The sequence below is a fragment of the Sardina pilchardus genome, chromosome 8, assembly GCF_963854185.1.
Source record: "Sardina pilchardus chromosome 8, fSarPil1.1, whole genome shotgun sequence".
Taxonomy (NCBI): Eukaryota; Metazoa; Chordata; class Actinopteri; order Clupeiformes; family Clupeidae; genus Sardina; species Sardina pilchardus.
In genome coordinates this window covers 11,187,383-11,199,882 of record NC_085001.1, presented here as the reverse complement: position 1 = coordinate 11,199,882, position 12,500 = coordinate 11,187,383, and the positions used below count along the sequence as shown (strand labels likewise).

Sequence of the window (12,500 nt, the reverse complement as noted above, 5' to 3'; positions counted from 1 at the left end):
TCTGTCACACCTGTTCTCTGTATCAGGCTGTAATCCATGTTTGTGTGGAGCCAACATGACACAATTGGATAAGGACAGGAAATCATACCAGCAGCTGTGGGTGCATAAATAGCAGCTGGTCTAGCTAATGATGGCCACCACGCTGCTCGCTGCATGCCATAGTGCAGGGGGGATGGAACGTCCCCAGGATGGCTCCAGCGTCCAGGCCCAGGGAAACTGAACTAACTGGTAACAACCCCAGGCCCAGGGAAAATGAACTAGTAACAACCCTGAATGGGATGTACTGTATATGTTGTGTGACCACACTCTGTAACAATTATAGAGGCTTACTGTACGTGGTGTGTTCATTGACACACACGCACACACACATACAGTACACACACATACACTTGCACACACTCACTTACACATACATGCACACACCCACTTACACATACACATACTGTACACAAACACACATACACATACACATACACATACACATACACATACACATACACATACACATACACATACACATACACATACACATACACATACACATACACATACACATACACATACACATACACACACACACATACACATACACATACACACACACACACACATACAGTACTGTGCATGTTGCATAAATGTAACAGTGCTTCTAAAACACTGACTGGCAAAGTAATTTAATTCAATATACTTCAAAAAAACATTTGATATCGCTAACAGACGGACATAATTTGGCATTGTTCAGATTGATTTTGATACATCACACCGCTAATGAGGATATTGTCAGCTCTAGAACGCTTGCAATTATAATGTCAGTCAGGCTACCTGTTTTAAATGGATACAGAAAGCATCATCATATTATATTCACATGCGTGTCTAGCGCTCGTGCTAATCTCTCGCACCGGATGTTGACGTTTGGACGTCATGCGGCGCAGAGCAGAAGTCGGAGCGCTCGTTAGAGTGTGGTGTACGTGGGGGAGGTGTCTGTCATGGCTGTCTGCTTTTGCCTTGTTTTTTTCCTGTCATGTATGTAGCCGTCTAATGCAATTAATCTTCTGCATAAATAATCTCAACTTGCACAGCACGTCATAAACATGACATGTTGTGGAAAAAAAAAAAACAATTTGCGTGATGGATCTTTATCATGATCATGATCGCTACACTCATCAAGCATGCTGAGCGTCACACTGTGCTGCCAGCCTACAAAATGTTGCAAATCCGACCTGAAAATGAGATAAAAAACAAGATTAATTTCGTGTCGTGTTTTTTGGCCCCACACAAGGACACAGGCAGGGGGATGTAACAAATAGACCCCCAGTCGTACAGCTGAGCAGCTGAGGCCTGTAGCGTGCCTGTAGCAAGGTGCCCGCGCAAAGTGTATGTTAACAGGGCCAACGGATGGATGGGATTTGATTGTTTTGATGCAGACAGTCACAGCAAACATCATCATTGGAACAAGGAAGCGGTGATATATATATATATATATATACAGTAGGTTGAGTAATTATAACTGGATTGAAATTACTTGTTTGTTCTCCCAGTGGGAGATATACTATACAGTAGTTATACATTTACTGTACCTCATTAAATCTCATTTACATACAGTAGACTATTTACAGTATGTGTGTGTGTGTGTGTGTAAGTCCTTTAAAGTTGTTTTCCTGTTTGTTATTTTGTGTTTTGTTGGAAGAAAATAAAATTCAGGCCCCACCCCACCATTTCAAACATTTGACAACATTTTGGCTGCATGGCTGAAATGAGTGAGGTCTGGGCTGGGCTGTTGATTCGTGCACTTGAGTTTCTCAGACTATTTATTGATCATGGTTTTGAAAACAAGACAGATATAAGCGTTCGGGAGAACTGCCCAGGAGACGACACAGATCACAACAGACTGTATCTGGAAAATTGTGAAATCGGCTCAATGTCTTTTACGAAAGGCTTTAAGGTATTTGTATCAGCCTCGCAGATGCTCAGACACACCATGCACTAAGAAGAGTCTTTCTTTTGCTAAACTGTCACCTTTAGCGTTGGTATCAACACTATTTTTAGGCCTGTCGGCCTGAGACCCATTCGAGAAGCGTTAATTACGCTGAGAATGTCAGTCATACTGTATGACTGTGACAGATGATAGGGCCAGCCATGGCCTACTGGTTAGGGCTGTGAGCTTGTAAACTGAGGGTTGCCGGTTCGATCCCCGACCAGTCCATGGCTCAAGTGCCCTTGAGCAAGGCACCTTATCCCTCACTGCTCCCAGAGCGTCGTTGTATGAAGGCAGCTCACTACTCTGTGTTTGTGTACTTCACCTCGCTGTGTGTGTTCACTAATTCACAAATGGGATAAAAGCAGAGACCACATTCCTTGTATACGCAAGTATAAGCCTAATTTGATTTGAGTTGAAAGGTTTGGTGCAGTTCGTTTCAGTCTTTTGGGCATCCAGTAGTCTATCCACCTAATGAACATCTCTGAAGTGATGGCAGAATGTCCACTATCTCTTCTTGCTAAAGAAAGGGAAATGCAGGAGAGAGAGAGAGAGAGAGAGAGAGAGAGAGAGAGAGAGAGAGAGAGAGAGAGAGAGAGAGAGAGATAGAGAGAGAGAGAGAGAGAGAGAGAGAGAGAGAGAGAAACAGTGCCAACTCAGCTCACACTGCCCCCAGAAGTCCCAGTCCATGGCGGTAACCAGCCGAACTCCTACTGTCCTCTGGGCACTCCCAGTCATTCGTTGGATCAAAGCATTGCCTTGTCTCAGGTGACAGGGCTTTGCTAGGCCACATGCAGGGTAGCGAAAGGTGTCAACACACAGAGCTAGAACTAGAGGCCCACTTTGACCTCTGGCAATGCCAAATGGCATGTCTAGGGAAGTTAACGGAAGTGAAACTAAACGCAGTGAAGATCTCTTGGACCCTACTCCCAAATGAGAGGCAGTCTTTATTGGACCCACTCCCAAATGAGAGGGAATATGTATTTGACCTTGTTAGACCCACCCTCACACACACACACACACACACACACACACACACACCACACCACCACCACCACCAAGGAAATCATGGGCTTGGGAAAAATTGGGCTGGGAATAGCATAATCATGCTTATAAACAAACCTCGCCAGAGAGGTAGTGTTAACGATTTCTCAGCAATTCCTAACCTCTAACACTTCTTGTCACATTTAGCGAATGACTCTCCCTCACAGTCGCCCAGCTCTCCTTTCTATGAAAACACTGTACAAAAACAAACACAAAAAACAAGTGGAGCAAGTCTGTACCCAAACTGCTGCTTGTCAAATATAATCAAAACGTCAAAGACTAAACAGTATACATCATTTCTCAAAGTATTCCTCTTATCTCAGTAAGTAACCTCTAAACTGAAAAACATAATCTTCTCATCATCAAAAAACAACCTTGCTTGCAAGATAAACAAGTAGATCGAGAATGGGTGTATTGCTGTGTTACCTCATCTCCTTGTGTACTCAGGTCTCACACCTTGCACTCACGGTTCCATTTCTTACAGCGTTCCTTCTTCAAGCCCACCTGTCATCAGTGCTAGGCTTCTGGGGTATGATCACACTAGGAGCCTGGGGCTGGTGGGTGGATGGGTGGATGGGTGTGTGAAGGGGGGGACTCAAGTTAAAGAATCAAGGATCGCTTAGCACAGGGTGAAAAGTTCAACAGAAAATCATCTCAGTCAACGCAGCAGTTGCAATTGCACAAACATGTATTTGTAGATAGATACAGTATTCTATGTGTGTGCGTGTGTGTGCGTGTGTGGTTAATAGATCTTATTTGTTCCCATGCAGAATCAAGTGACCCATTTCTGCTGTATTCACAAATTTTTCTTTCTGCTCTCTACAGTCTGCTCACCAGAGCCACTTTCTCTTTGGCGTCGTGCGACCCAGTTTTTTTCTGACACAGCAAGCTAAAAGAAAACTTTTTACAGCTCAGGTTCTAGAGGTCTACCATAACATTTGGGCAGAGTTATGAACGTACCATTCATACAGAGTTCAGACTATAAAAGCACTCACCCTTGCGCACCCTGCCAGATTTGAAGCTGCTGTTTTGGAATGCGGAAATATATTTTCTAAGGAACAGTGCTAGTGCCTTTTTGCCTGTAGAGCTCCCTCTAGAGTTGCAATATATTTATATTTTACTCTGCTATTGTAAATTATAGCGAACCTCTTGTGACTTATCCCCACTGTACCTAATGAAAACACTTTTCTTGTGGAGGTGAAGGATTATACAGTAGTAACAACAAGCAGTTTACCATCAAACTGGCTTCTGTAATCTTGTACCTTTAATAACAACATATTCATTACATCTAATGGCATGTTTCCTCACAGGATACATTTGTTGATAAATGCTAATAGTGTAATTGTATTGTAACAAGTAGTCGAAAATGTGATGAGTAAAAGAATGTGTAACATATCATTTACGTACGTGTGTGTTTGTGTGTGTATGTTTGGAGGGAGGGATGGTTAAGAGAGACAGAGACAGAGAGAGATGAGAAGTGAAAAAAAAGAGATCAAAGCTAAAAGTCCCTCTTGCGTGCAGGACACAGGGGTCATAACCTAAAGGTGGATGTTCCTCTTGTGTGCAGGACACAGAGATCATAAACACGGCCATCTTGACCGGAAAGAGGGTCGCTGTGCCGGTGCGGACTGTTGCCGTGGAAGCGGATGGCTCGGTGACCGACGTCTCGGACTTCACCGACTGCAGCTCTACTGACGAAGATGTCCTCAAGGTATGGTACCTGCTTGTGTGTGTGTGTGTGTGTGTGTGTGTGTGTGTGTGTGTGTGTGCGTGTGGGTGTGGGTGTGTGTGTGCTCCTAAAACAGATGACGAGGCATTCTTCTGGGCCTAAGTCCCCTCCAAATGGCTTTGAGTAGCTGAACTCTGCTGCTCCAGCAGGATTTGGGGTGTGAGAGTGGGAGTGGGATGGAGCTGGAGCTTTTCAGCTTGACTGCACAGGGTTTCAGGTCAAATTAGTAGCAAAAGGAAGTGTGAGCGTTGATTTACTGAGTGTATGGAAAGACGTCAAAATGTGTGTGTGTGTGTGTGTGTGTGTGTGTGTGTGTGTGTGTGTGTGTGTGTGTGTGTGTGTATGTGTGTCTGTGTGTGTGTGTGTGTATGTGTGTGTGTGTGTGTGTGTGTGTGTGTGAGAGCTGACTGGCTGTGACGGATGTCTCCAAGTGAGTGCTATTTGACTTGAGGCAAACAGACAAGAGGAGACCTGTGGTATGTCTTTGTGTGTTTGTGTGAATGTGTGTGTGTGTGTGTGTGTGTGTGTGTGTGTGTGTGTGTGTGTGTGTGTGTGTGTGTGTGTGTGTGTGTGTGTGTGTGTGTGTGTGTGTTTGTGTGTGTGTGTGTGTGTGTGTGTATGTGTGTGGTAAAGGGAGAGAGACTTGGGGGACTTAGCTTCTGAGGTCCCCTCAAAGTCATCAGTTTCTGACCACAAAATTCAACTTTCTTCATAACTCGAGGTGAAACTACAGTAGGTGTTTAATGCACCTGAAATGACCGCCTTCATATAATCACCCCTCGCCATCAACCTTCACACCAAAAAATCCAAAAGATTCAAGTTTAAGTCTCTCAAGGTCTAAGTGAACTACGTAAACATACCACAAAGCTAGAATTATACAAAGGAAGTTCTTTTCTTGATGAGTTCCTACAGTATTTGGCACGTTTCCTTGAACCTGAGCCTGAGCCTTGAGTGTGACGAGAGCAGCGATAAGACCCTGTAGGCCATGCGCGGCTCAGACAGACTTCACACTTCACACGGGCCTCTGTGGCCCTCAACTGTGGCACATTGACGCCGCGTTTTCATCATCATCAGTTAAAAACAGCCAGGTTACTGCTGTCTTGTTGCTTTCAGCTGTCGCTAAGCAACAAGACTGGGAAAGAACGGCACCTTCCTGTTTGTTCCCTGAAAGAGAAAATGTATACCAATGTTCTCGTCTGTTGTTTTCAGTCGTGTCGGAAGAAAGGTAAATGCAGTCTGTTGCTGTGAGCTGAATGGGTAGTCAGTAATGAGAGGAAAATATGTTTTTTTTATATCTATAATTTAATACAATTTACCCTTTTTGCAATTATTCACTGTTATTTAATTCATTACTACACTTAATATCTCCATAGACTGCAGGGCTTGACATTAATGGTTGCCCGGTTGCTAATGCTTGGGGATAATTGAAGAGTGGTTCCAAAACGCTATATCCACAATTTTAATGAATTTTTTTTTTACAATTTCTTTTCCGAGTAATTTCAGTTGAAACGTTTTTGGATATTGTTAGTTGATTTATCTTTACTCAATCAAAATAGCACAACTGCAATTTGATAAATCTGGACATTTTAATTTTTTAAAAACGGATATGTAGCATTTTGAAAATAAACTCTTCGGTTGTATCTGATTAGTCTTGTTCCCTTTGCATCGCCAGCTCATATGAATTCAGGGCACCTAATAGTCTAGTCTCCTCCAAACATGTCATGAGGAAGTCATGTAGAGTAGTGTGTGTGTTCACATGTGTTTGTGTGTGTGTGTGTGTGTGTGTGTATGTGTATGGAGGTGGAGCTGTGACCAGATCTGATGTGTGTGTGTGTGTGTGTGTGTGTGTTTGTGTGTGTGTGTGTTTGTGTGTGCTGCAATCAGCTGTGATGTATGTGTGTGTGTGTGTGTGTGTGTTTGTGTGTGTGTGTTTGTGTGTGCTGCAATTAGCTTTGATGTGTGTGTGTGTGTGTGTGTATGTGTAATGTGTATGTGTGCTGCAATCAGCTGTGATGTGTGTGTGTGTGTGTGTGTGTGTGTGTATGTGTAATAGGTGTGTGTGTATGTGTAGTGTGTGTGTGTGCTGTGATCAGCTGTGACTCAGGAAACCCCTAACCTCCTCTCAGCCACCTGCGTCAGCTGTTTTGCCTCTTCCTCTTCCTCTCTCCTCTTCCTCTCCCCTCTCTGCCCTGGAGCGATCCGCCTCCAGCATGTCCTGTACACTAATGGCCCATACGCATACGTGGCCTACATGAATGATGCCGGGGTCAAGGAGGGCGCAAATCAACTTTCCGGAGAAAAAAAAAAAAAAAAAGAAAAAGAAAGTTGTGCGAGCGAAAGTGTGGAAGCCATCTGGCCCCACACATTAAAGTATCAGATTAGAAACATTATCCACACTAAGTCACAGGCTCTGTTGGTGGACAGAGTTTGCCCGCTGTGTGATGAGTGAGTGTGTATATGTGTGTGTGTGTGATCAGTGTGTGTGTGTGTGTGTGTGTTTGACTCGTTACACTTCTGTCTTTATGAAAAAAAGAAAAAAAATGCTGTGGCGAGTAAAGCCCCAAAGCTCTTATTGTGTGATTTTGTGCTTTTTTCTTCCTCTGTACTCATTAGGACGGCTTGAGTCGCCCCTTAAGCTTCTTAAAGCTCATTTGCCAACACTGACCCATGGCTGTATGTCCAGTGCAATAGCCATCTCTCTCTCTTTCTCTCTCTCCCTCTCTCTGTCTCTCTCTCACCCTCTTTCTGCATCTGTCATTGACTCTCTCTGCCGTTCTCTCTCTCTCTATCTGTATCTGTCTATTTATCATCTCTCTCTCTCTCTTATCTTCTTTTTGTATCTGTCATTCTGAGTGTGCCTCTCTCTCTCTCTTGTCTTTACCTCTCATCCTTTCTCTTTCTCTTTCCCCTATTCTGTTGCTCTGGTCTTCTCTCTCGATTAATGTATGATACACTCTTTTCCTTTCTTCTCCTTTCTTCTCCTTCCTTCTGTTTTTGTCTTTCTATCCCCTCATCCCATCATTGGCAAACCCACAATGTGTATTAAGCCACATTTGATACCACCACAAGTCTCACACTGGACCGGCAATAGACCTCTGAAGATCGCCTACAAAAAGAATCCAAAGCTGCCATCTTTGCCCATATAAAGAGATCCGGGAGTTAATTACTAGACGGCAGTGGACAAAACTGTAGCAAAAAACGTCTGCATTTCCAATGTCATCATCCCCGTGAGAGTTTAACAGGTGCGATAATTGAAAATCCCCATGTTATTTTCCCATAGAAAAAATCTCAAGATACCGGATCTCCTTATTTGGGCAAAGATGGTAGATTTTTGTAGGCGAACTTCAGAGGTCTACAGCTAAACTAACAGCTATCTCATTCCTATCATTTTGTCAATTCGGTGAACAGAGCCATTTTCCAGGAAAAAGAAGGTCTAGCTGAGGCAGCTGTTTAACTCAGACCCACTTGTGACTCACTCACAAGTGAATGTGTCAAAATTTACACTGGGACAACTTTGACAGGCTGGCCTTGGTTAAGCCTTTATTTTCATTAGAAAACAGTCTCCAACCACTCTCTCTCGCTCTCTCTTTATCTCTCCCACTCTCTCTCTATCTCACTGTGTCTCCCCCTCTCTCCCTCCCTCTATCCCTCCTTCCCTCTCTTTCTCTCTCCCTCTCTCTTTCTCTCTCTCTTTCTCTCTTTACCTCCCTCTCTCCTGCCCCCCCGCGCCTGTGTCGTGCCTCAGTAGTCAGCTTGTCAGAGGCGATGGCAGTGAGGGCGTAGCATGCAGATGACTGGGTGCTAATGGAGGGGTTGACTGCTGCAGTGACTGCTGAGCACATGTGACAGGGGAGGGGAGAGAGCACTTCAACCACGTCTACTTTACTGCGGATTTGGGAGCAGGGGAAATAGGCGGGATAGTGAGGGAGTTTGGAAGAAGATGAAACAACGAGAAAGAAAAGCATGATTTAAAGAATAAATGGACCGTGTGAAAGGAAGAAAGAAAGAAAGAAAGAAAGAAAGAAAGAAAGTTACTGCTTCTGTGGTGTCTGGGAATTAAACTGGACACACATAGACACGCACTCGTGCCCACACACACACACACACACGCATACACACTTTCTCTCTCAGTGCATTCTGATGTCATTTGTAGTATTGATTGTATGAGCAACTCAATTCATTTCCAATTCTTATTTTTATTAATGAAAAGCCTGTGACATCACATTAGTGTGAGCAATGATGCAGTATTGTGAAGCAGCGACACTATTTTGGTGTGTGACTAAGTGTCTGAAAAATTGTGTGTGTGTGTGTGTGTGTGTGTGTGTTCTAAGAGATTAGTGCTGTCCAAACCCAAAATTCCCTGACAGAGAGACGTGTCAAGCCTTTTGTCTAATGTAATGAGTTACTGAGGACACGTTCACACAGACACGCACATGTATACGCTCTCTCTCCTCTCTCTCACACACACAAACACACACACACACACAAACACATACACACACACACACGCTCTCTTTCCTCTCTCTCTTACACACACACATACTGTATACTCTCTCCTCTTTTTCTCTTACACACACACACACACACACACACACACAAACGCATTACTCTCTCTCTCTCTTACACACAGTATAAACTCCCCCCACAGACACACAACAACAACAACAACAACAGCAACACAAGTAGACACATTCCCTGTCTCTCCAACTAACAGTCCCTCTCTCCTGCTCATCCTGATAGACACTTACATCTCTGTGAACGGTGTGAAAAACAGAAGGTACAAATATGTGGTACATGCTTGTGCTGTTAAAAATAGCCACCAGGCAGAAGCGATCTGTACAGTGTGCTGATTGAAGATTTGCATTGTGTTTGCATTGCATTTGCAGGTGATATTTAGATCCACAGACTCACTTAGATTAAATGCACAGCAATCAATCCCAGGCTCAATGATTGTCAAGCGCCACTGCTCCACAAAATCAGATGTAAAGCCGTATTAGCTCATATAGTAGCAGTTGTATGTATGTTAAGGTGATCCCAAAAATGGGAGAAATGGAGAAAACGGGGACATTTTCAGTTAGACTATCAATCTCATTGAAATACATACAATTCAATACAATGTCTTAAAAAAACGGGGGCATACTGTTGGCAGTTTTTCAGTATTTTCCCAGGGACAGGGAACCAAAAACGGAGACTGTCCCCTGAAACCGGGGACGTCTGGTCACCCAAATGTGCAGTATGTATCAACTTCATGCAGATGCTGGCATGAAGCTCACACTTGACACAACTTGAAAAGCTTTACTGTACACCCACAGTGGAATTGATGTACATAAGACATAGAGTAAGCTACATAAGCATCTGAAAGTGTCACAATGTGACGGCTGCAAAACAACGGAGCAGGCAAGTCTCCAAGTTGACATGTTGCGCTCCAAACCGCAGCTGGAGTTTTATGCATTTGCATTCCTCCTTGAGCTGTCCCTCAAAGCCAGCGCCATATTTTCCCCACAGCGCAGGGAAAAAACGGCTGAGTCCCAGCGGTCCGTAAACGATCCCATTGATTAAAAGGTGCGCAGGGGTTTTTTTCGCCGATAAGTGGATGCGATGCGCACAGGGGGGAGCTTTGAAGGCCCCCAATGCGTACAAGCCATTTTTCAAACGCCGACCGTGACATGCCAAGGTTACATTACAGAAGGGAATCAAACTAACGAGCTGAGCAAGAGGAGAAAAACGGATATACCACAAGGTACATTTCATTGCTGTTTTCGATTGCACAGTATAGGCTCCCATTATTAACGTGTCTTGCTTTTGCCGTGCAGACTACACCTAAAATGCCCAAATGACTCCACATCAAGCCACTGAATGATCAGTGTAGACCATTAAAAAAGCGAACCGCCTATTAGTACTCCCTAAAATTAGCGGATAGACCTATTTAACGGCCCGTTAGGCCATATTAAATTAATTTGTGCCAGCAAAGGAGAATAAAAGCCATGTAGGTCACATTTCAGGATTGTTAATTGCACCATTCAGGCGGTGATGGATTTCCCAATGGGACACGCTGCTGCAAACATTTAGTGTGTGGCTAAAGTTAACCGCTAAATGCTTTGACATCGGTTTTGGCAGAAGAGTTGAGCCTGAACTGCTTCCGTCTCCATAATGGCTAATCAGGGACAATGACATTTCCGAGCAGTTTCCCCAAATACAGTGTGCATTGGCTTGGACGAAAGCAATATAAGAGATTTTTTTTTTCCATTTGCATACATTTATTTGAGGCCTTTATCCAAAGCACATAGTAGCCTAAGTGAAGTAGATTAAAATAACAAGAAATCCTTCACTTGTTCCTTAGCTGAACTCCAAAAAACTGTAGCTTAAAAAAAAACATATTCCTCTGGGTTGTCCTTGTGTGAATATGTATAGAACAACCCCCCCCCCCCCTCCCTTAAAAACAAGGACCATGCACTAGAATTCACCATCATTGTAACTATTGGAAATAAGTTACTGCCATCAGAAAACAGAGACATTTGACACATAGCAGAAGGTGTTTTGAAGAAAGAAGACATTGTTGACAATACTGTGTTTTAGTTGCATATTTCATCACCATTGGATTGACGTTAATATCACCTTTTTCTGTCTTTTTTCTCCTTTGCTCTTCTTTGCAAACACGTTTCCTGTCACAAACACCCTCTCTCTTCCTTCGTTTGTCTCTCTCTTCCTCACTTTCTGCGTTTGATATTTTAGAAATGTGGGGCCCTAATTTCAGTGATGGGAAAATGCAATGTGGGTCTAAAAGCAACGTTTTATCATGCATGGATTGTAGCTGTTGTGTGGCATGTTAACTCACTCATTAATGTTCCCACTACACAGACACGCACAAACGACGTCATCTCTATATTGTTTGCCCGTCCAATTTCGGTCCTCTGAAGGTGCAGATTGTTCCCTGTACCTGTTTAAGATGTCCACATGACGTCCAAAAAAGTTATGTAGCCTGACGTTGAACACAAATGTTGAACTATATATTGAAGTCCAAGTGGGGTCAAGGTTAGGTGTCCAAATGGCGGACCTAAGTTTGCACGTTGTGTAGACGTCCAGAATTGGTCTTGGAACGACAGACGCAATATAGACATGATCGGAATATCCATCAGACGTCTAATGTTTAGTGGGTTTGCCCTCAGGGTCTTGCCCATAGTGTTACATCAGAACATTGATTTTGTAAGTGAACGAGCTTTAGCTAGACTTGAGACCTAATGACCTTTGAACTCTCTCTCTCCCTCAGGTGTCGGACCGCTGCGACTACGTGTATGTGAACGGTAAGGAGCAGCGGGGGCGAGTGCGGATGGCGGTCAACTTCACCTACAGCTACCTGAGCGCCCAGCTGGACATGAGTGTGTGGGTCCCACGCCTGCCCCTGCAGATCGAGCTCTCCGACAATGAGCTCAGCCAGATCAAGGGCTGGAGGATCCCCATACAGGCCACTAAAAGGTACCAGATCCTGCAGACACAAGAACAATATCCGGCCGCTGCTTACCTGTAGCAGCAAAACACATCGAGGAGCTGTCTCTTGGTGATCATTGAATGCTGTTTGGGACATTAAAGTTGTGTGTAATGTCTTCAAGCATTAAGTGTTGAAATAGTAGAACAATGAATGAATATATGAGTCCTGTAATCTTTTCACACCAGTAGAATAGCAGGCTAGGGTGCTTCGAAGTCAATGTGCCTTACATAAACAAAAAACAAAACGTGTAGTACATAAAAGCATAA

At 43.8% G+C, this 12,500-nt stretch overlaps 1 protein-coding gene across 1 annotated transcript in view; it reads left to right on the top strand.

Moving 5' to 3' along the window:
• Nucleotides 1-12,500, top strand: part of LOC134089419 (transmembrane protein 132C) — a 31,825-nt gene that overhangs the window by 9,282 nt on the left and 10,043 nt on the right. The window contains exons 4-5 of the mRNA XM_062543861.1: nucleotides 4,587-4,730; nucleotides 12,016-12,221. Of these exons, the coding sequence (XP_062399845.1) occupies nucleotides 4,587-4,730; nucleotides 12,016-12,221 (350 nt within the window). The remainder of the gene's footprint in view (nucleotides 1-4,586; nucleotides 4,731-12,015; nucleotides 12,222-12,500) is intronic.